At 38.0% G+C, this 25,303-nt stretch overlaps 1 protein-coding gene across 1 annotated transcript in view; it reads right to left on the bottom strand.

The window, feature by feature from the left end:
• Positions 1–25,303, bottom strand: part of LOC139721239 (sodium/calcium exchanger 3-like) — a gene marked incomplete at its 5' end in the record, with an annotated part of 88,634 nt that overhangs the window by 16,627 nt on the left and 46,704 nt on the right. Inside the window, 3 exons of the mRNA XM_071632561.1 lie at positions 4,283–4,382; positions 5,319–5,476; positions 22,764–22,847. Of these exons, the coding sequence (XP_071488662.1) occupies positions 4,283–4,382; positions 5,319–5,476; positions 22,764–22,847 (342 nt within the window). The remainder of the gene's footprint in view (positions 1–4,282; positions 4,383–5,318; positions 5,477–22,763; positions 22,848–25,303) is intronic.

Below are 25,303 nucleotides of genomic sequence, written 5' to 3' on the forward strand. Positions count from 1 at the left end.
CGATGATTTGCAGCCCCAGATACTCAGCAAAAGGATTTGCGATTGTGCAAGGGAACGAACGATTTGATTGAGTTTGTTCTCCCCGAATGCTTCCTCCCTTCTCTCCATCCCTCCTCTCCTTTCTCTTCTTTCTCCATTTATGTCCCCCTTCCATTCTCCTTTCTTCTCCCCCTCCATACAAACACTTTCGTCGCACACGGCAACAGCCAGCATTAGCCAGGCTGCCCAATCAATAATCCATTATCAACCTGCTTAATGCCATATATACACAGTGGCGTACATGGTATCCTCTGGCTAGAAATGCTCGGTGCTCAATATTGGCAGTCGGCCCCACAAACGCTCACCTGTCTGCTGGCAAGCACAGTCAGGGAGAGTGATAGATATTGTGTGTGACATGAATGCATGCATTAAAAGTTCACTTCCACGCATATCCTCACTTCTTTGTATTCCTTCTATTTTTATATTCTTCTTATCCCTTTCCCTCGATAATATGATATATCTATGTATATATATATATATATATATATATATATATATATATATATATATATATATATATATATATATATATATATATATATATATTCTGTATTCTGTATGCAAACCCATTAGCATGCTATTTTCTGCATTTTAAGGATTCTTCACAATGTTCCGCACAGCATGATGTGCCAAAGCCCGATTCAGTAGCATATCATGGCTGTGCACATTTACATGAGCTTTCATGAATAATGATTGTCGTAAAAGACTTCAGTTACCTAAATATATTTTCCTTGCCTGAGTGGAGCGCACAGTGTGTTTTGTATGACATTTCAGGGCAGAGATGTATACAGAGATGATAACATATTTCATTAAAAAATACAGTTTTCCTTATTCCCATGCATGCATTGGTTTGTATCATTAGCACAGTCCCTCATTTTCATCATGAAATCTAAAGACCACCACATTGGTAACTTTACATACAGTGGACCCTTATTATAACAAAGTCCTTAGGATCGGCAGCTTTCTTTCATTTTATTGAAATTTTATCATATCCTAACAATAACGTACTTCCAGATATATACATGATAATTTTGGGAACTGAATTTTTACTTTGTTGTAATAATAATTTTCTTATAACCACATTCATTATAATGGGAGTGCACTGTATGTCCATCCGGTTTTCTATTTCTGGCAAGTGATTCTAGTAATTCCTTCTATTTCATACCTGAAAATGCTAAATTTGGCTGGTCAGCAAATGTTTCATTAACTGTGAATATGGAGTGATATAATTTTGGATTCAGGCTTACATCATCACAATATTTACTTACAGTTCATTTTCTCTCTCTTTTTTTGAGTAATGTAACTTAAACAGTTCAACATCAGCAGAAGAAGGTGAACTATTCACAAACATATGCACATCATATCTATTCCCAGACACATTTTGAATGGTAACACTACAAGGACATCATGGAGGGGATGAAGATTTTTTCCCCCTCTCTACTTTTATTCTATGTCATCTACCTAATAAGCTTCCCAATCATTTCTGATCACAAGTGATAAGTGATTACGTAAGCTGAATGTCTGGTCGTACGTCAGCAAAATCAATGACATCCAAGCTGGGCTGTCGTCTGACGTGCCCATATCTAGCATTGATTTCACCTCATCTCTACACACCTGCTGCCCTCTACCTCTAGCAAACCAATGGAATGTGGCCGCACAGCGAGTTTATGGATTTCTTGCCATCTCTTGACATCCCGTCAACTTTCATGCAGCACGAGTCCAATTAAAAACAATATTCCCCTCAATGCAAAAGCATGGCGGGAGATCTGTAGGAGCTTGTCACATGCCATGCTCACAGCAGCTTACGACTGTCAGTAATTTCTACTGCTGCCAATTTACAACGTGCCCATCATACTTATGATGTCATAATAGATTAGAGCATCGATATTAGGATGACGTTGACCTCGGCAAAGAGCACGCTGGTGGTTAAACTTGGCAGAAAATGGTCATCAAAGCTGTCATTGAAACCCAGCATTTCATTAAGTAAGACTTTTATTTCTTTTTCAGAACAGTCCAAGAGATTGACTGTACTACCGACAAGTGCCAGAACATTGTGCTACTTACAAAACTGCACTACAGTAATCTTCAGCACGTCTTATATATAGACATGCATACTCTGCCACCATGAAAATACACTTCCTCCGCTTTACCATACTTTCATAACTCTTACTTCACTTCCATTATTTCAGCAGAGGACTGAGGCAGAATTCAGCACAAGGAGAGAGAGAGAGGCATAATTTTCACTGGGAAACGAGAAGCACATTCATTATAAAATCTACATTGAGAGGGTTTGACCCCAGGGGAGAAGTGCGCTTTATCTGGCACAGAAGGACTCATCTCAAAGTGACCAGCGACATGCTTTCTTGTCACTCTGCTGTCTTTCTCAGCAAACCATTTTTTTCACGCCCATTTGCTCTTCGACCTTCCCCTTCCCACTTTGGCCTGACTGCTCATAGGTGACTTTCCCCTGGCTTTCAAAGGTACACACTTGCTTCCAACAGCTTTCCCTCCACTCCCCAACTGTGATGGCATGTCATCAATTATGTTTCATTGTAACTGAATTTCATTTTCCCCGTGGGGAAAATTAAGTGGTATCACCCCAAATTCAGAGAAAATTAGCTGGGGCTGCTAAATAGTATATTTTCAGCTGATTGCATTGGCCTCTAAAGCTGCTGTGTAGTTTATAGTCCCTGCCCTGTATTCCCCACAGTAACAAAGCAAAATATGGAATTCTCAGTGTGCAGTAATTGCCATGGATTCAATAGCGCAAAACACTATATTCATAACTATCCATCCGTGTTTGGATGCACAAGTATCTGTCATTACTGAAGAACTACGATATTATTTTTTTTAAAGGAAAAGATAACAAGTTGTATGTATAAGATGGACCTTCTGAAGAAGCTTTTTGTGAAAAATTTGATGAAGTAACCAAAGTAGAGTAGTTTGAAGTGTGTGCATGGACATAACATATACAACAGTCGTTCAAACCGCCCATCAATGAATGCAAATATCGGCTACCTAGCAATCTACAATCACCGGTCCCAGCCGATACCACCAAAATTGTCACAGTGACATAGCCCTCGTCCCTTCATCCAGCACATCTTCGAAGAGCTCTTCATTTTGACTGTCATTTCTTTTAATCTCGGGCTATATCGAGCGGCTCAAGCCCCCTTCCGATTTCATCACCAGTATCTCCTAGCAACGGCAGGGTATACTTTGGCAAACTCAAAAATATTGGGTCCATTCATTTAAGAGTCAGCTCTGTCATTAATTACCCTCCAACTCTCTGATGCCAAGCCACTCATGCATGCAAACTCGCACGCTCAATATTTCATTTCATTAAAAAGTGAAAGGAGAGACAGACAGCCGGACGGACAGACAGACAGACAGACATACACACAGACAGAGGGAATGATAGAGAGAGTCGCAGTGGGTGAGAGAGGAAAGAATGAATAATAAAGTAAAAAAAAGAATGGGCTAGAAATGGAAGAAACAGAGTTGGGGAGGGTTGATGAGCTTAGGGAGGGGAGGGGAGGGGTGGAGAGGGGTAGAGAGGGGTGGGAGGAGCCTGGTAGAGAGGGGAGGAGAAGAGAGGGGTGGAAGGGGAGAGGTGGGGAAGGGAAGTAAGGGATAGGGAGGGAGGGGTGGGGTGGGATAGGAGGGATAGGAGGGGTGGAGGGGAGAGGAGGGGAGGGTGGGTTGGAGAGGGGAGGGAAAAGAAAAGTTGTGGAGGGAAGGGGATGAATAGGGAGGGGAAAGAAGGGGTTCATTGAGGGGAGAGACAGGATAAGACAATATCACACGGAGAAACAGAGATTACACACCAGGTATGTTCTCTGGGATTGAGCTCACTAATTGACTTTGTCTCTAAGTAAACATATTGCAAAAGAAATAGGGAGGGGAGTTGTAACAAGTTTCTATTGGCAGCACAGTGACACGCGTGTATGCGAGGGAAATTATCGTGACCTTTTCACACGAATCTCACTAGCTGCCAATATCACCATTTGGCAACACAATTTTTGACAAAAAAAGTGACCTTCGATTACTAGTACTATATCTAGAGGAAACTACAGCCATTAGGGCACCTCACAATTTGTGTCACATATTTTTGATGAAGCCCAGCTTGTAGCTTTCCTTTCTTGATAAGTCTGTTGTTTTGTCTGCTTGCTTTTTGTTAACCGAGGATCTGACGGGAGAACTACAACACTAGGCCTGTACGAGAAAGGGGAATCTCTGCACTCACGGGGTTGCCCTGTGGAAGAGGACGCTAATCTCCAGCTTGCCCGCACTCTCCAACACGGTGTAATTTGGCAGGGCAAAGGTGAATTTCCCCTTTAAGTCATCTGTACCAGAGAAAGAAAAGAATGCAAATGGGTCAAGTTTGTCATTAACTGAGAGAGGTAGGAGGTGTATGGTAACAGCCAAAATCTCACAAGCAGCAGCAGTAGTGCAGAAATATGCTGAATCATGTTATGAAATCTGCATCTAGCAAACCCTGCTTTCTATATGGCATCAACCCTAATAGCAGCAGAAACCTAAAATTCCTATTGACATCGTATAGAAACAGATTGCTCATGGGACTGAAGATTTCACAGCATTTATGTTTTGCTGTAATGACACATCAACATATTTCATAAATAGCACCTGCTTCATGGACAAGACTGCAGTCTACAAAGACACACCCATATCATATTGCAAACCCTTAGTTCATAAAGGAAGCCATTTCCAGTCAACAGGAAAGGACTTATGATGCAGGAGAGGGGTCAAAGGTTACCGCTTGACTCCTTGTGATTGTACAGCACTTCATTTGTTTAATGCAGCATTATATCTCGGGAAGTCACCTCTACAGAAATTTCACAATCTACTTGACAAGATGTACAGAATGTTTGTGTGTGTATAATTGTGTGTGCGTGCGTGTGTGTTGTGTAACACAATGTACAAGCACACCAACTAAAACACACCATTTTGTCACTTGTGTAGACATACATTGTATTTAAAAGTATGTGCTCTTCAACCTGTTTTTTACATACAGTTAATTTGCAATGATGCAGGTCAACAAAATGAGAGGTGTATCATACATGTCATTGTCATTTACCTTTGGTATTGATCTTGAATGGATGCATTAGACCAGAAAGTGTTTTTGAAAGGGCTAAGGATATACACTATGATGATAAGAATTTTGAAAAATTTCAAATAGATAGGGTGGCATGGAAGACAATTCCAAGGATAGACACATGGACTGGCAGAAAACCAAAGTTACTGCTTGCACAGATGCGCACCTGACATGGCCAGTTCACTTGACTTCTGCATCGCCTGCACCTTGTCTACCAGGGCCAGTAGGCGTGGCTGGTTCCCCACGGCCCCGCCCGCTGCTATCCGCTGGGCCATGAAATGCTTCTTACCCCCTATCATGGACCGCACCACAGCATGCCTGAATCTGTAAGTTTGTGATGGGGAGAGAGAGAGGAGGGGAGCAAAATTAAATAATGACATCAAGTAGGAAAAAAAAATTAAGTAGTTTTGTTATATTGCCCCTATCACGCTTTTTGACTACCAGACACGATCAAGGGATCCTCAATAAGTTGAAGAATAGTTCACATTTTAAAAAAATATTCAGGTTAATACCAAAGTTGATGAACAATGATCAATGTCATGATGTGAAACACTTCAGTTTTGACACTCATCCCTTTATGAAAAACTTCTGTTTGTGGTTAAAGGTTTAAGTGGTTGTCTTTATCTTATTCATACTAAGCCACACAGTGTAAAAAAAGGAAAACGATACAGCAAATACACAATCACCTGGTAACTAAACTGATTGGTGGTTGCTCTTTTACCTTTTGATATCAACTTGATAGTGATACCGCAGTGTCAGTAGTTCATATGCCTTGCTAATATGGATCAATTACCAAACAACTGATTGCAAAGCTACTTTATTTATCATTTCCTAATCAAATCATACCACTTGAATATAGTGCCAATTTTACCTCTAACACTTGATTTTGAAGCCAAGTATAGATTTAAACCATTACTTTTCATTAAAAACCATCTACTGCCTTAATTCTCTCCAGACAGGGCATATCTTTAATGACATTAAAAGCTTAAGATAAAAGCTGAAATACCAGACTGTGTTACATGATTTGTGGGGTCAATGCAGGCTGGTTTGCGTAACTCAATTATCTGTTTAAAACCCGTGTGTCACAAGAGGCGACATGGGTGAAGACAATGGAAAAGACCCAATAATCACTCATGTCAGGATTTGATAGCACTACAGGGTTTGTCCAAGAAGTGCAAATATTTGAGGGTTTTTATCTACCGCATGTACGGTACAATTAGTTACAGCGTCTCAAGGCTGAATGAACTTCTTACATGGCCCTTAACCCTTGAATCCTTTAAGTGCCAATTGGTACAGAAAAGCCCATAGCATTGTACACACTGTACAAAGTCCGTGGCACCAAAGGGGTTTAATATTGATATCTATTTCCGCTATTGCAGAAGTAATGCCAGCGGCAAAAGAAGATATCGTAAATGACGTTGTAACACTCTGATATAAAGATTACACTTTGACAAAGAAGAAGATGTACTACATAAAGAGTATGAATTAACATTAAGTAGAAAATTGGGAAACTAACTGAGCTCATTCATTTTAAATGCAATGAGTATAATGCAAATGCACACATATACACCCATGTATATAACATATATGCATATATACTTACACAACCCACAAAATATGCATATATACTGACATATCCCACAAAAAAAATGCACATGATACTTTTCCATCACATTACACACAAATATATAAATACATGTATGCAGAGTGAATTCGAATATGTATAGATGCATGATGAAGGCCATGGAAATGCTTATGGGAGAATGTCATGAAATATTCACACACCGCACACTGAACAGTGTCTGGAGCAAGGAAAGAAACTTCATTTTGCAATGCTTCAACACACATGCAACACAAAATACATGCACACATTTCATCATTGCACGCTGATCGCATTTCGTTGAAAAATATATTCAATCCATCGAGAATATATCCGAGAAGGAAAAAAAAGAAAAGAAAAGAGATAGGAGCTTTCATTTTGCGCAGATGAGTTCAGATACACAAGCAGGTATGGGATATGCAACGGGAAGGACTGCGACTGAAATTTAATGCACTTATGCTAAAATGACTGCATGATTAGAATGATGAAATGGAAGTATGATACAATATATCATGCCGGGGGGGGGGGGGGGGGGGGGAGAGAAAGGATGCAATTGGTAGAAGAGGTACTACACAATACAATGCATGGAGAGTTATGGAATAAATGAAGCACGTGAGGTCCTTTGTGACACACTCCATGAAAGGCAGATTTGCATATATGGTTTCCAAAGTAATTACATTCCATGTGACCAAAATGATGCCCTTCTAGCATGGTGAGCAAAAAATACTGAAATATTGAAATGATGCTGGAATGGAAGTAAAAAGTACTTGAAATGCAGGAAAAATCATGCAGCTAGCCTATATTGCTCTTTTGCAACTTTGTTGATGGCGCAAGTGAGGAAGGAATGAAGTATTTCTAAAATACACTCCGTTATGAATAAAAATAAACATAGCAACAGAATATACACATCTCTCAATAGAGAAACCCTTCATGATAAAGTAATTGTTGAAAAGATACACAAGAAAAAAATGTCCACTCTCTGTAATAATGCAAAGAGGCACATTCACCTGTGAAGCATATAAACCTGTGATATTATAGGAAAAATCTAAATTCTTAATAATCATTACTATGTTATATTGATGCTTCTATCTATTATCAATCTAAAGACTTTATTCTTGCAAAATGAGAGAGCATCCGGGTTCTTCTATCGCAATGACTGAAATAGCCATTACACTGTGTCTTCTCACTGCTGTAGCAATGAAGGTTACATTCTCATAGCTGAATAAAAAGTGTATCAGAGAAGATATTTATCGGTATATATTATTGTTCTTTATTTTGCTTACACTCTGATTTGAAAGAGGATTTAAACTCCTTTCTGATGGAATTTAAAAAAAAACTATATGGATCACATTAATTGATCTATTGCTAAAATCTGTTAGCTGCCTGAAAAAAACCCCGAAAGAAATCAATTTTCCATTGAAAGAATCCTGCATTTATGTCCAGCATTCCTCCAGAAATAGATCTCTAAATTGTCTATAATAGATGTTCACAAGCTGTTTTTGCATTTTCTGCCCTTTCATACCACCTGGATGGAAGCTAATTTCGACAACAGTGATGGGCATAACAAGCTGTTAGTACACCCATGTAAAAAGAAGAAAAAATGCTTATAATTTACTTGGCTAAACACAAGATATATACAACAAATTACAGATTATGCTAAATCAATGCATGGGACAAAGAAACACAAGGGGGGGGGTAGGGGAGGCAAAAAAATCAAATGCAATGGAGGGACAAGCAAATAAATACCAGTCAAATGTCAGAGACGTATTGGCATAGAATCCCCTGCAACAAGCTCAGACGATAAATGTCAATTAGCATGGGCCTATTCCGACGGCATCGACCAATCAATATCGCGACGAGAGATGAAATCATGTGACGTGCCGTCGGTATGATGTTGATGCAACGTTGCCGTGGCAATGGGAATCCTCACAAACATAATAATATCTGATCATTGTCATGATCACCGCCAACAGTCCAGGTGAAATCTATAGCGGTCATCGATTTTCCGACCCACTTTCCCCTCAAAGATAATATACATAAAAAGGAAAGGTTAAATGAGCCATCATCCCATTTATAGCTCATAGTTTCGGGAACAATATTACAAATTCCTTTTGATGATTTATCCATTGCAATGGAAATGTCCCAAGCTATTTAGATGTTTGAAAAACAGACTCTTAAGGAAAACACAAATATTTTTATTCTCACTTTGGATTGAATGCAATAGATATCTTCAACTTTGTGAAAATGCAGTGGTGTCAATATTTGTTTGAATTTCACTGATACTGACATATTGGACATAAAGGAGGTATAGTCAACTTCAACATATGTAATGGGATATATAATGGATATGTGAATGGGATAAAAGAAGTATAATGTCAAATTGCAAAGCTGATTGGGCCCCTTTAAGGCTTCCACATTTGAACACTGCAGAGGTACGTTACTGATATTGACCTTGTTCTACTGTACCTTTGGATGATAGACTGCTTACCTGTCCCACTTTGAAAGGGCAATCATACAAAGTGTTTTTTCCAACTAGCAAATGGAGCCATGTTGTGTGTGTATACTTCCCTAATGGATCGAATCAGCAAGAAATATCTATCAATATCTTTAAAAATTTCTACCAAAAACAAACCCGAGTTGATGTGACTGAATAGACGTGTAATTTGAAAAGAATTAGCAAAAGGAAACGTTCTCTAAATTTTGCTGCTAGTTCTGGTTCTAAAAGATATCTTTTGAAGGCATGTCCTAATATCCTAAAAATGTTTCTCTGGAACATAGAGGACATCCTACCCGCATGTCATGGCATGTCCAATGCCATGAATCATCATAGATCTTCTACTAGCCAGAAAAGCGCTACAATATAATCTAGCCAGCTCTCAATGACTGAGAGTGTTTGTTTTTCTCTTTACAGATCTATCTCTCTCGATCGGCTTTACGAACATTCTCCAAGCCTTTCTTGGCAATGCAATCACTTTTCGTTGCTAAGTTCCCTTCTTTTTAATGCCCCTCTTAAATGCTTCACTTTCTTTCTATCGCTTTCCATCTATCTTTTTATCAACCTATCGATATCCGTCCCTCCATCTTTCTCTCATCTTCCTCTCATCTCTCTCTCCTTCTTCATCTCGAAAATTATCCCTCATCTGTCTGCCGTGCCATTTCAAATTGGCTGCACGCGCGATGATGTAACCTCGCCCACATACACGCATGCATTTACATGATCTGTGGCATGTCAGACCGCATCACCCTCACCCTTCCAAGTTTGTGTAAGATGAGGTACCGCGGACCTCCACGGCGGTGTCCTATTCCACCTGTACCTTCATACTGATTTTGGCCTCACTTTTCTGCTGTGTTATTGCCAGCTCTGCGAAATGTTATCAGGCTGTTTCCGTTTTTCCATCTTCAAAGTTCATCTCTCTCTTTAGCCAGAATATTCTCAAAGTTTATTGCCCTCCTTCAGCTTCCAGCTAGAAGAGCAATGAGAAGGAGATCATATCACTATCATTTTTGTGTGATGCTTAAAAGCTCCTAACCCACCGTGCAACACAATAAGCCAGTTCGTAGTTCCACTTTGCGAATGAGCAGAAAAAGGTCATTTGTGCCGAGAGGCATGTTGACTATTCATGCAATCCTCGTAAATGGTGCTTGCCTGTATATCCACACGACAGCAAGGCTTGTATGTAGCAATAAGAAAACAATTTTTTAATGCATTCAATGCAAAGCAATGACATGAAGGCTTCCCTGAGGGTTGACTGATGGACTATCCTGGTCACCTAGTCTACGCTAGTTTATTCTTTACATGAACATGAATCCCATGAACTGTCACAGCAGGTAAAGCTAATGCATCATGTCGCTTTGAAAACAAGTGAAGTGTCTAACCAACTGAGAAAAAAGAAAGGTCATTTGTACCAATGTGTACATGAGCTAGTTATGAACTGGCTTATAACACACAAAATTAAGTTACCGGTATGCATGAGATAAGAAAGAAATCTAGGAAATGCAGCTATCTTTTCCTCAGCATACCAACTATATAATTCAAATGCAAACTATATTTGACTATTGAGTCTAGCTTTTCATGAGTACCTTTACAATCCTTTCTTTCTTTTCATCAAATTAATTCTAAGTCAATTCTAATAAACTAGTATATGCACACACACATACATACACACATACACAATGAGTGAACAAGTGCTCTGAATATTTCCTACGCAAAATAAAAATGTTCTAGTATAAAAGATACATCTACACTATGTTGTAGAAATTCAGATGACTTTGTTATCATAAAGAATTGCAAAATAAGGAATACAAAGAAGCGATCAATTTCCAATCCAACAATCTGCCGTCAGCAATGCAGTGCAACACAATACAAAATTAACAAATTTTTACTATATCACAGAAAAACCTAATTCTATGATATAATACGAAAATCTTTAAAGACCACAGTCCAGCAGCACACACATATCCAGTGAAGCAGATGTAATGCATATATGTGTCTAAAAATGTAACTTCACAAGACAGTACAAGATATAGACTCAAAATTACATAGCTTTGATATAAGGGAATAACAAATTTGATATATTCTCTCATTACTGAAAACAGACACTGAATGTATGCTGTCATCATGGCATAATATTGAAATTATCTATGATATATAATATTCAAAACATATCAATATATAATCATTCTTCTAATCATTCTTGTAATCATTCATTTAAGTCACAATATTAGCATTGTGTGATCAAATCACAAACTATGGTCTCATGAAATCAGATGCACAGATGCCTCTTCCCACCCTCCACCCCCCTTTACTTCATTTGAAGCACTTACTGGCTTCAAGAATAAACTGCCAGCATGCCACTCTCTCTCTTTCACACATATATCTTTGCTCACTCAAACTCTTTATTTTTCCAAGTAAATTATACATGTAAGTGTTCATCACCCAGTCTATCTTTCTCTTTCCCTCTCTACATCTACCTCTCTCACTCTCTCTCCCTTTTCCTCTATTGTTTGTTTAATGCTGTTGTTGTTGTTTTTTCCATCCAATCACTCACCTGATGATATCAGTGCCTGGTGGAATACTGTTCATCATGCTGAGGTGTGACAGAAACATGCAGGTGTGGGCGAGGTGCATGCAGGAGGGGTGCATGGATGCAAGGCGTGGTGGAAAAAAAAAGGGGGGGTAGGAGGGGCACACAACAAAAGAAGAGATGGGTGACAAATGATTGACAAGCATGCAAACCCCAAGACCAGTCCAATTGGAAGGAAACGGAATGAAGATGGATTAATGGCAGTGGATGATCATGAGATAATGAAAATAACAGGAACAGAGTTTGAAACCATATCTTATTTCTTCTTCTTCTTCTTTTTTTTCCTTTGGGGAGGGGAAAAGTGGGGCGGGTGGAGAAGACTTTGGCTATGGAATGGATATGAGTGATGCATTAAATGATGAGCCAACAAAATGATGGAAAGATGAATGGATGGGAAAGAATATTCGCTATTCAATTACAGGCTGATGAGGTACTCTCAATAAACCAAACATTGTTGGGGGGGGGGGGGGCAGATAAAGTAAATTCCTCAGGATGTCATGAATACAAGCTATATTTCATAGGTCACCATGGATGCATATTGATTTGGATGGAATGTTTTAATGACGTTATGATGGAGTGTGATGGATGCAGTGTAAAAGGACACTGCGCCCATCATTCTCTGGGGGTGCAGAACTACAAAATGCATCATAAAGAGGAAAAAGCAATGTCTCCAAGCTCCACAGTTCACCCCCAAAATTTTACTTCTGTGAAGATATTTGTGCCAGGGTTTTAAAATGGAAATAACATATCTCTCACCAATTATAGCATGAAAAAATCCAATCCCATTTGATTTTCAAACAAAGAAACAAAAGAAAAACCCTTCAGGAAGAAACAGTATTAGCCATTGAGTTCCAGGAGAATTTTCTTGCAGACATTACCATTTTGCCATCATTAAACTGACACTCCTGAATTTCACTGAATATCTGATGTTGGAGAGAGACTCAATGGAACTGGTTGCATTCGTTTAGATTGGCAACAAAAATCTGAAAGAAAATCACTAAAGATTGCCAATTTGTGAGAGATACAGGAACACAGATCCCAAAAAAATGTGATGCCGAGTTCTAAATCAGTCATAGAAGGAGCAATTAAGAGACTTTTTGAAAATCCTGCAACCAAAGCACACAGGTCTATATGAACAAGAAAGCATTCAAAGAAAAGAATACATTAGCTCTACCTTATATAGCACACTAACAGTGAAAACCAATATGCATGCATATAATATCAAATAAGAAACAGCACATAATCACAGTAATGCACTTCCTGGGTCTGACGGATAAAGCAAAAATGATGTCCTCGTTACATTACAGTGTGATAAAAAAAGGCACATGACAACAATCAAAGTTTTGCAGAGAGAGAGATAGAGAAAAAACAAGGCATTTTGCATGTTCCAATGTTAACAGAGCGGAAGACACCTAGATGTAAATAGCATGCAAACTCTCTGATTAGTTCTCACAGCAAGATGAGGCTGGCAGATGGCATGAAGTGTTAATTAGGTCTATATGTTAGGAAAGGACTTGGGCGGCTAAAAGATTGACGAGGGTGGGGATAGGAAGAGGATGAACAACTCCAACGTAGATTTGATATCTCATTAGGCCCTAACTAATGTCTACAGACACATATTTCTTTTTTTTTTAAACTCAAATGAAGACCTTTTCTCTCTGTTCTATTCATCTCTTTATACCAGCTCTCTCTCTACCTCTCTTGTTCTCCATACTTCTGTTTGAAACATTGTTTCACCTTCACAAGAGACATTTACATATACATAAATACATCTCTTCACCTTCTGTTTAAAGTTCTTTCCTGTTTACATCACAATCACGGATCTACTTCCAGTCTGTCCCATCTAATTTTTCCCCTGTCAGTTAAACTCCGACGCAAAATTGGCAGTGGGATTAAGACGACAATCGGGTGAGATCCAATTTTGGATTCAATTAAGGTGTTTACGTTTGGTCTGGCAGCTAGCTTGCCCTTGATATATTGTAAATGGCAAACAGTGAAAACTGTGCTAAAACGTATCCCAGGCAAGCATATATACATTAATCAAGATAATTCAATGCTAATGTAACGACACTGTCTCTGCCCCTTTTCTCTCTCAACCTCCCTCGTGCTTCTTCTGGCTCACGACAAGGCTAATGTTCATCTAATAATCATAATCTTCATAGACTTCACAGGTCCATTCAAATCTAAAATAAATGCCGAGATAAGATAATCTCGTCTTCCTAATATATTCATCAGTAATCATCCTGCAACTGTCATTACAATGTAACAGGAAGTGACAGCTAAATAAAAAACATTACAGCGCAATCATCCATTGACTTTTGTTGCGAGAAAAAAAAATGCAAAAATAGGGGTCTAGAAAATAGAAACAAGTACAGCTGTAACAAAAGAAGGGATTTGAAGAACCATTTCCATTCTTCCATAGAATTACCGGAAATCAGAAATCACAGGAACACTTTTGTGGTCAATGTAAAAATCATTAGCTTAAATTACATGTTGGGAGAGGATGTAATGTCACTGCTTAATTATTTTCCATTTTTGTCTTCACATGGATTAACCCTGTCATTATCACTAGTGACCCATTCATACATAATGTGGATGACATGTTGAGACGTTGGTCCCAAGGGGGTTAAGGCAGATCTTTGTGGTAAGTCTGCCAACGCTGACAGGGCGGAAGATCTCTCCGCTGAAGGTAACCATGGACATCTAACAAAAGGTGGAACTTTGGGCTAGAATTCCCCCCCCCCCCTCCCCAAAAATGTCATCTCACCAGAGACAATTTGGTAAAAAGCCTCTTGTTTTATGTATGTGTGTCTGCCTTTCGGTGTGTCTGCCTGTCGGCCTGTCTGTCTGTCTGCCTGTCTGTCTGTCTCTCCCTATATATTTTTCTCGTGATCTCCGTGTGCATTTGTTGAGTCCTTTGATAGAGCAAAGCTGAAATGAAAGCAATCACGGCTGGCAGATGACAGATCTGATAGCTTTGAACTGTTTACCCCCAATTTGTTTCAGAGTGGGAAGGAGGTAAGACTCCCAATTATTACACGTTGGTTCCCAACTGTTTTTCCTTTGGGTGTACTCAACCCAATATTTGCACTTCCACTTCATTGCCTCATTTGCCAATTAATCTTTTCATCTACCTGTATAGTAGTTTGTCTACGACCAGGACTCTATTGTGCCTGAGCATATTCATAATGTGACATTTTACTTCATCATCCAGTTCTGTATGTCTGTCTGTCTGTCTGTCTGTCTGTCTGTCTGTCTGTCTCCTTCCCTCTCTTTCATCACTTTATTTCAATTCTGTCTTGCTAAGTTTGGCTTGTATTTCTCAATATTTCTTGTGCTTTCTCACTGGGTTCCTTTGGTCTCTCTTTGTTTTTTTGTTTTGTTTTGTTTTGTTTTGTTGGGTTTTTTTTTTTTTTTTTGGGGGGGGGGGGTTGCCATTTTTTTCATTTGCTTCACAGTCTCAACAAAATCACTCTTTTCCTGTAACAAAGACTTTACAACACACACAATACTAACTTATTTGAATTCCATAGAAGACTATTTGACAGAACATATCATACTCTACATATTAAAATTAAAATCACAAGTAGCATAAAAATGACGTACACAAGCCGTATTACCCGTATTACATAAAGCAAATACATATAAACAAACATACACATTCGACAATGATTCTTCGCAAAATATGCATAGGATGTATAGAGTTAGTTCCCCTGACTTCCATGACTGTATGATATTTTTTTTATCATTCTGCCTCCTCCAGAAAAACAAACACACTGAAATGATCATATGATAAGTCCTACATGGAAGGTATGCTACTGTGGGAAAACACATGAAAACAAATGAAAAGTACTTTAACGCCAAACATATAATATCCCAGGTACAGCAAAATATGAATGAGCATTCACCATCGATAACACCAATTCTGCATCACTTCCTACACACGCTTGGAAAGTGATGGGCATTTGAGCTATGGTTTTAAGTCATGACAAGCATTTGACGCAACAAAATGTACAGATGGATTATTGTGCAATATTCCCGGATGACATGGGGGCGTTGAGTGTTTGTGACAGCAGTACTACGACAGCCACACCAATTAGCTATTAAGGCCTTTGACATCATGGGATTACTGACGACCGGATGGAAATGAAATGTTGATGTCAGAATGCACTTTCCCTATTGTAATCTCTCTGCTTCTAGCTAAAAGCGCCATCCCTTCTGCATTTTCCCCAAAACTTTTTGTTGTTGTTGTCGTCGTCGTTGTTGTTGTTTGCTGTTGTGGGAGAAGGTAGAATTTATTCCCCTACTTTATATGAACTTGCTCTATTTAAGAAATTTTAGATGTTGTTTGCTACTGCTAGATATTCTGAGTTAATTTTAGGGTACATCAAATTTCACATCTTCATTTGATGATATGCATTGTGCTGATATTGTAACATATCGTGCCTTGAAGATGGAAAAGCCCCTCCACCCTCGTCACTGAGCCTCGAAAAGAAGAATTCTCTTACGAAGCAGTAAAAAAGCGGTCACAAGTGACTGCATGCACATGCTTTTTCCATGTGTGGTTGCATGTGACATTTATGCCCCTAGATTCCATTTAATTTGTATCACGGAGAAAATAAAGTTGTAACAGGGACATTGAATCAGTCAAGAAAAACTGTCATACACATTGCAGGCACGTGATTGCCAATCTAATGCAAACATTGCAACTTTCTGAATATACATCATTATTTTGTGTCAGAAACTTTAAATTAACACTTTGAAAACGCATTTCATATCATCAACAAAGTCAATGATGTTATCATTATCATTGTATTGATTATTCTAATATGATTTAGTATCATTACTATTATTATTATTAATTATCATTATTTTTATTATAATTATTATTATTATCATTATTACTACTACTATTATTATTACTATTATTATTAACATTATTAGTATTATTATCATTACTATCATCATCATTAATATTATCATTATAGTTATTATCATCATTATCAGCAGCAGCAGTAGCATTATTATGACAGCATTACTTCTATTCTTATCATCATTTTTATTACTATATCATCATCATTATCATCAAATTACATAATTAATATCTATTTTTTATTCCTGTCATTTCATATTCTAAACATGTGTTCTAAGCATCACCATTAAGAAGCAGAAGTGTTCCCTGAATTCCCTCGCTTATATATAACCACTGCATAGCATAGAGGAAGATATGTATGTGTGTATACACTGAACTGGAAACACCTGCTAAAGTCCAATGGAGACAAACAGAGAATTGCAAGCCACAACCAATGATTAACTCTGCCATTCCCGCTGGTGATCATCCCGCATTAGACATCCATGGACTTCTTAAAGTCGTGGCACTGAGTGGGTTAGTGTGGGATGACGAGCATGACCGGACTGCCACCACAAAGGCCGCAGCAACAATGCAACACAGACAACACCGCCCTTACACAAACCCTCCGCAACTTGCCACAAATGAAACAGCGCATGTATACAATGGAATGGACACACAGATGAATGTTTCTGACAGGATCAATTTTTTTGCAGGACAGAACTTGCATTCATTGATATCAGGAGCTGTGAGAAGTCAAAGAAAGTAAATCTCTGGTATTTTCTTCCTCTTTTTTTATTTGTGGGGGAGAGTAATGCAAGCTTTAATGCTATTTTTTTTTCTTTTTACAGCATAACAGCATGCTCTTTTTTGCAATGACAAAACTTTTACCCTCCTTTTTTTCAATAAATCAAATTTTCCTTCTGTATATTCCCTTCTCCTGGAAGACAACTGTTGCACTACAAAGAAAAAAAAAAGAATAAGAAGCAGGATTTAAAATCCATTCACCCAAACTAAAGACGTTTGTACGGCACGTTCGCTGAACGTAATGGAAGAAGCTTCAGATTCTACCCCGACAGTCGTGGGAAACCATTATTTTACCTTGACCCATTCCAAGTGTGACAGACATTCTGTTTGTCAAGGAACTGGGAAGAGCCTCAACTCCGCAGACTCTCTCCTCATTAACCTCCTTTTGCTTCTCATGCAAGGATATCATGCTTTACTTCGTTACACATAATGGTGACAAAAAAACTGAAATGCAAAATCACTATGGCAACGAAAATACAAGAATACACAAAACATGCCACTTCTTTTAAAAAAAAAGATGGTAGTAGCACTACTGCAGGCAGCTATGCTTTACCAGTTTTCATGCACAAGCGCGACGTGAACAACATTTAGCATGAAACCGGTTCATTTCCTACCTTGACCTGCACATGTTGGCATCGCCATTCCATGAGACAAACACAGACATTGAGACGTATTGAGACGAAGACACACAAAACAGCAACAAACATGGACGGAGTTGTGAAGGGAGAGGATGAGAAAGAGAAGGAAAAAAATCATACAAATGAGTAGGGTTAGCTGAAATTCCTCAGAACTGGAAAGAAGAAAGGACCATTGAACATTATCAACACAAGTCAATGTGAAAGTCAAAGGTTTGCTTCATTAAATAGTTAGATAGTCATGCTAATTTGAATTTTATCCAGAAGAGTATTTAAAAAAATCAAATTTCAAATATTGATTTACATAGTCAACAGTATGAAATGCTACTCAAATCAGTTCACAGTGAGTGAGTTTCACACATTACTCAATAAACAACCCCAACCTGGCTTAAATGGAAAAAGACATACAAAGCCATGACCATACTATATACTAGACATTTTATCTAACAATGCTTATTACTTTATGGACAGAGATCTCTATGGGTTGGAGAACCACTAAACCTATTCATCACACAGGATGCACAAAAACAATGTTATCATCAAGTCCCTGAAATAATTTCTTTACAACTTAAATCTTGTTGATATTTTTAATGAAATAAGTATGATCCTCCCTGACTTCTTCTAGTGCACATGATAGATGATAGAGTAACGTTCATTAAACAATGACCTGGAAAAAGACTGTGATTTTCTTTCTCTATACACAATTAGCTTACCAAGACTTTACTTGGATTTTAAATGCGCTGATTAGATACACATAGCCACAACCATGATTTTGATTTTGATTCACAATACGACCATTCATTCAAATTCCATTATAAGCATGGAAAAGTATTTTTTAAAGTTATTAATAGCCACTGATATATTTTCAGTGTTTAGGAATGAAATAAACAGTTAATGAAAATAATTAAATAAAAAACAAAGATGACTGGAATTTGAACGATGAAATTCTTTGTAGAAATTAATAGTTATCAAATATCACATTTAGCAGCATGAGTGAGGAGATTACCTTCTCTTGGCAATCATTAATATCATGTGAGTATATATACCCAATGGGTTAAGCGGAATACTGGGGCTATGGATTACTATACAAAGACTTCTCTGTACGTTAGATGAACACTTTATAAAATTACACATCTCAGATATTTCTCCCTTTACAGTATGTATTGGCATCAGAAGTCTCTGCTTGGGTTCTGGGATAACAAATCAATGAACACGGTGTATTGAAGTGGCTGTAATGTTCATCAACATTCACTGCATCAGAACTGGTGCACATATATACAGCCTTCATGTTTAGTCCCATCAATCTTCCATCAATTTCATTAATAGCCTAATGGCAGAGTGATATATATATCATCCAATAAAGGTTCTACAAGTTAATATGCAAGGTAAATATCATTTTGACAGCAGCCACTAACACTTGTGCTTTACACTAGGGAAACTGCTCCTGATTGGAAGATAGGAAACTTTAAAAAAAAGTGTTATTTAAAGTGTCATTTAGAACATTCACAGAATTATGTTTAAACTTTGTACTTCACTTCTGTCTCATTCACTTTCATCCCTTTTATAAAAAGCTTAACATTGGGTATAAGTATGGAAAGTATTCAGTATATCAACCACATGTAACAATAAGCAAAGACTCAGGGATTAATCTCCGTGAATACCAAAATTTATGAAGTATTTTGAAAAATTGTCAGAAAAAAATTAAGTTACACTCTTAGTTGTATGGATAATGATAATTTCATTGTTAAGAAATGAATGGAAAATACTTTAACCTTACAAAGCTTTTGGCAGGAACTCATTTGAGTGCAACTTTGTGTGAGATGCCCTCATTACAACACAACTAATCTACTCACAGTCACACAATAAAAATGTAAAAAAAAATCATTTCTCCACGCTGTATATTCCATCACTTGAAAGTCACTGCTGAAGTTGTGAGCTTATCTTATTGTTCACAAAGGATTTTGCTTTTTAAGATGCTCTAGAAAGTCCATCTTCAACTTAATTGTATTGTAAGTTTTAGTTTCATATTTAATTGTCATGTTGTTTGCATGACTCATGAAAATCGATAAAAACATAAAAACAAAAAAGCCCTTCGTCAACTTAGGATAACTAGCATATAATATGAGGGTTAGGGTCATGGAAACTAAACTGTATTAGATATACTTTGTAGGAAAAAAAGAAAGAAATAAAGCATTTTGTTCTTCTCTACATGCAATATTTTGCCTTTGTGGCAGCTTTCGCTGGTATTGTTGTAAAGACTGGTGTCCCTTTTATCTAATCAATGAAACACCTATAGCCCTGGCAGCACCAAGGTTGGAAAAAGGGTTGCTTCATTCTGTGTGGCAATATATGCATGTATCTGATTATCGTCCTCTACTTCAATTATGATGATTGGACCAGTGAATACCCCAGGAACAAATTTATAAAGTGATGTGTTTGGGGAAGGCAGGGGGGGGGGGGGGGGGGGGGGATTGAGGAAATCAAACGAATAAATGTATTGTTGGTTTGTAACCAGAAGGGTCATAACCTTACTTTTGAGTCAATGTCCTTCTACCTCTAATCCATCAGTTTTGCTAATTCTCTATGGTAGATAAAGAAAAAAAAAGGCCATCTCTTCTAAGCTGAATGAAAGTGGACTGCCATTAGCAAATATTGATGTTTTGTTTTGGTAAGCTGGTAGTTGCTGAGTCTCAAACGATATATGGCCTTGGCCATAATGCCAAGGTGACTTGTTGTGCCATTTCTCCTGAGAAGGTATTACCTTTTTTGAACAAACAAAAAAAAGCAAATGTGAACAATGACTGGGAAAATCAATTTTATCAGATGTCGTAAATAGTCACAGTTTACCATTATTTGCTACTGTTTACTGTTCACTTATAATCAGGTTGCTTGTTTTTCATATTGCCTTAATCTAAACATCAAAAAGATTAGGAAAAGGTGTACAATGTATGCAATAGTAAAGCTCTGCCATGTAGTGCACCCTGAAAATTAGCTTGTGTGAACAGGAACAAAGAAATGACTAACAGTAAAACATCTCTTTTTTATGTTGGAATATAGTATTTGCATGCAATGGTCGTATAGAAAAATATTTATAATGATTGTATTAGAGTGCACGTATGATTAGAAATTTACTTGGAGAAAAACAAAAGTCTTTTCTTTTTAAGTACAGAGCAAATGGGAGTGAGTTCGTGTGTGACATCACAGATTGCCAATTTTTGTTTGACTGATGTCAACTTCAAAAAGGTCATAAATTTCTCATTTTTCATAAGATTTTGCTCAAACTTTCACTGTTCTGTTCCTCTAATTTTTCTGCTTCCATTTGCACAAACTAATTTTCAGGGTGGATTTTCCCTTTAAATTGCAAAGGACCCGTCCAATAAACAGGTGACAACGAAACTATCAGCAGACATTACTGTAGAAGGATTATTATGATTGATTCTATAGCAGGTGTATGGCTTGGGACAACAGTGATGTTTGATGCATCATGGGGGGGGGGGGGGGGGGGGGGGGGGTCTAATGAAGTATGTTTAGCAAAATGTCTGTGAGATGATGAATGACCAGCCATTGTCATGGCAACCGTATCCAGGCACTGGATAAATTGAAACTTTGGTAACAATGGGTCATACTGCTCAATGTGGTAGTGATATACTACTAGTACTGCCAAAACAGACAAATGCAAAAGAGAAAAAGATATATGGCTTTGTGCTGATGGAGCAGTCAACCCAAAATGGTTCATGAAAGTGACCAAAATGTTTGAAGTGTTAATTGAGTAAACATGACTAATGTTGGGTATCTATCAGAAAAAAAAAAACCATGAAAGATGGGGAAAAACTAACTACAATGATTTAAGCAAACTGAATATATGTTGCTTCACACTTTCCCTGCGAGGAAGAAAAGAGTTTATACCTGTAGCGGGCCGTCCTGTTTGGCTGACTAACTTGACTAAGATGACTACATGAACTTTGGTGCAGAATCAAAATTAATAGAGAATTAGTTAACAAAGTAGAGTATTTCTCCTGGGCATAACTCCATGGTTGCCAGTAATTAACAAGAAAGTTCCATAGATACATGATACTCTCTTTCCCTGTCATGAGCTAATAATAAAAAGTGGCATTTCTGCCTTTTAAAAGGGCTCTTATGGTACTTTAAGGTTAGAAGTTCTAGTTTGGTAAAAGCAAGTTACTTTCCACCACATGCAGGAACAAAGAAAATGTTCTGATAAAATTAATCTCACTTTTAAATTGTCAGTACGCAGATCTTTGAAATAAAAATTAAACACACACAATCTCGCTTGTCATGGAAAAAATGTGTTACATGGTAGTGAAACTTTCTACCAATATTAAGTACTTTATACAACAAAAGCATCAGAAAATTTGTCAGAATAAATCAGATTATCCAGTTTGTGGAAAATTAATCACAATTGAAAATAAGTACAAACAAAGATATTAGATAAGAGTTTGCAGCTTTAATTCTTTTGCTTTCTAGTAAAGACAAATTTGACAGATTTGTAAAATATCAGTACCTTGCTCCAACAACTACGAAGAAATACATGGCATCTTTTAAAAAGGGTATTTCTTTGGGCATGTAACAAGTAATAGTTGTTTTTCTTCTTATACTGGGTGTAAAATATGCTTACCGTGCTCTGGCAAATTGTTGCTTTTCCTCCTCTAAGTAAAGTGGGCGATTGTCTTCAGTCCCAGCCTCTAGGTCTCTTAGAACCCTGTACGAGTGATCAAATACAGAGAGAGAAAGACAAGAGCAAACACATAGGAAGAAAGACAGAGAGACAGAAGGAAAAAAGATGATTGAGAGAGCAGAAAGAGAAGGAAGAAAAGGGAAAGAATACAGAGAAGAAGGACAGAGAGTTCAAAGAGGGGAAAAGTATCAGATGAAATGAATAAGAGAGAGATAAACAGAAAGACAGGAGATAGGTTACACAGAGAGAGAGACAAGAAATAAAATTTTAGTATGCATTCTTTGGAAAAAAGAAAATATATTTTAATGAAAATGTAATACAAACATAGTGAAGAATATACTTCAGTATTGGATTTGGTGTATCATGTTGTTTATTTTTTTAAGGGGTATTTTTTAACAGCATCCAGACAGCCATGATAAGTAGACAATCATCATCCTCATCACAATACAATGTCATCATGATTTCCATTACCTTCACCTTCATTTTTTATAAGTGCTGACCCTAATCATCATCAATTGCAATACAGCTGCACGCTCACTCATTGAAGAAAATGAGGCGGAATCCAATGAAATGGAAGATTAAACGAGAACTTACCGTTTGAAGTTTAATATTAATTTTATGAGTAATTGGAGGGTGAGATTACGTCATATATGAGATCCCGCTAGTGCGCGCGCCACTCAATATTAGAAGCAAGAATGTGACCACTGATGTAGGAAGATAACGAGAGATTAAGTTACCGTTTGAAATTTGGGGGAGGGTGAGGTGGGACGTAATCTCACCCTCCAATTACTCATAAAATTAATATTAAACTTCAAACGGTAAGTTCTCGTTTAATCTTCCATTTTATATCGTAATTTCGTGAGAGATTACGTCATATATGAGATTTCAAAGCCAGTGGTTACATTCTCGAGGCAACCCCCCCGAAAAGGGGTAGGAAGCATACCTTACAAGAGGTTCCATTGCAAATCTCATTCAGGTTGAATGCTGCAGAGATATTGTGTCTCCAAGAGTTCACAAGTTCAGGCAGTTCAAGACATGTCTGCCCAAATCTTAGGGCTTCACAGTCTATTTTTTGATAATTGTTTCTACAAAGGTTTTCTCAGCAGGACAGGGCTTGTTGTAGTACTTGCGAAAGGTTCTTTCGTTGGTCCAACCGGCTTGCGCAAGTATTTTAGATACTGGGAAATTTCCCTTATTGGCTGCGGAGGTAGACGCTGCCCGAGTAGAGTGCGCCTTGTAGATCTCTGTATCAATACCCGCAGCCTCCAAAACCTCCTTAATCCAGCGAGCGATTGTTTGAGATGATACCCTGTGATACGGTTTCTTGTAGCTAACAAGAAGGTACCGTTCACTACCTCTGATTCTGCGGGTCCTGCTGATGTATTCCTGCAAGTACCTGACTACACAAAGTCTCCTGTCTGGCGGGTATGCCTGGAGCTTGACACTGTGTGAGTAATTTCCAGGCTTGCTCTGTTTTAGGAGATCATGAAGGTGAAAGGTGACTGCATTATCTCTTAACACCATACCATCCAAGCTTAGATAGTGTAATGATTGAATCCTTTGTGCTGAGATTAATGCAATAATCACACACAATTTAAGCGTCAATTTTTTCAGGTCCAAAATGTGCGCTGGGGACCAAGAACGAAGAAAATTGAAAACAAGGTTAACGTCCCACATTTCCATGTATCTAGGCTTGGGTGGGCGTAGCTGAAAGACTCCCTTCATAAACCTCTGGATAAAGGGATGGTTTCCAACTGTAAACATAGTATCTCGAAGAATCACAAATGAAGATAGAGCACTCCGTGCTAAGTTTATGACACTGTAACCTGCCCCTTTATCGAAGAAAATGTCACTCAGGAATTCCAGGATAGCTTGAACATCCGAGTACAAGTAGTTGCTGCATTTTTTGTCACAAAATGCTTTCCATTTGTTTATGTACACTGCATACTGTTTTTTAGTCCCTTTTCTCCAAGAGGAGGCCATTACAGCAGTTATACGTGCATTCAATCCCGCATCTCTGAAGGGCTTGCACAGAACCTGCAAGCAAGAAGATCAATCTGAGTGTTTAGTGGGTGAGGAGTGTTAGAAACTGGCAATGTTAGTAAGGATTCACTCCTATGAATAACAAGTGGTTCCTCATTCATCATCCTGTTTAGGAGAGGAAACCATGGCTGGCTTGGCCATTTTGGGACTACTAGTATCCCAGTTGCATTATCAGATTTGATTTTTTGAATGCACTTAGCAACTAAGCAGAAAGGAGGAAATGCGTAAAAGTACCACTTTCCCCAATCGAGAGTAAAGGCATCAACAGCCTTGGCATGTGGGTCGGGCAACCATGTGACATAGTTCTCTACCTGCTTGTTAAGTCTGGAGGCAAATAGGTCTATTTCTGGTGTCCCAAAACGTGAAGTTATTTCTTGGAAAACTGTGCGGTCAAGCATCCATTCTGTGCGGTCATTGAAAATTCTAGACATGCGGTC

This window comes from Diadema antillarum, unplaced genomic scaffold (assembly GCF_040938485.1).
Source record: "Diadema antillarum isolate AM-2024a unplaced genomic scaffold, OU_Dant_1.0 scf00000140, whole genome shotgun sequence".
In the NCBI taxonomy this organism is placed as follows: Eukaryota; Metazoa; Echinodermata; class Echinoidea; order Diadematoida; family Diadematidae; genus Diadema; species Diadema antillarum.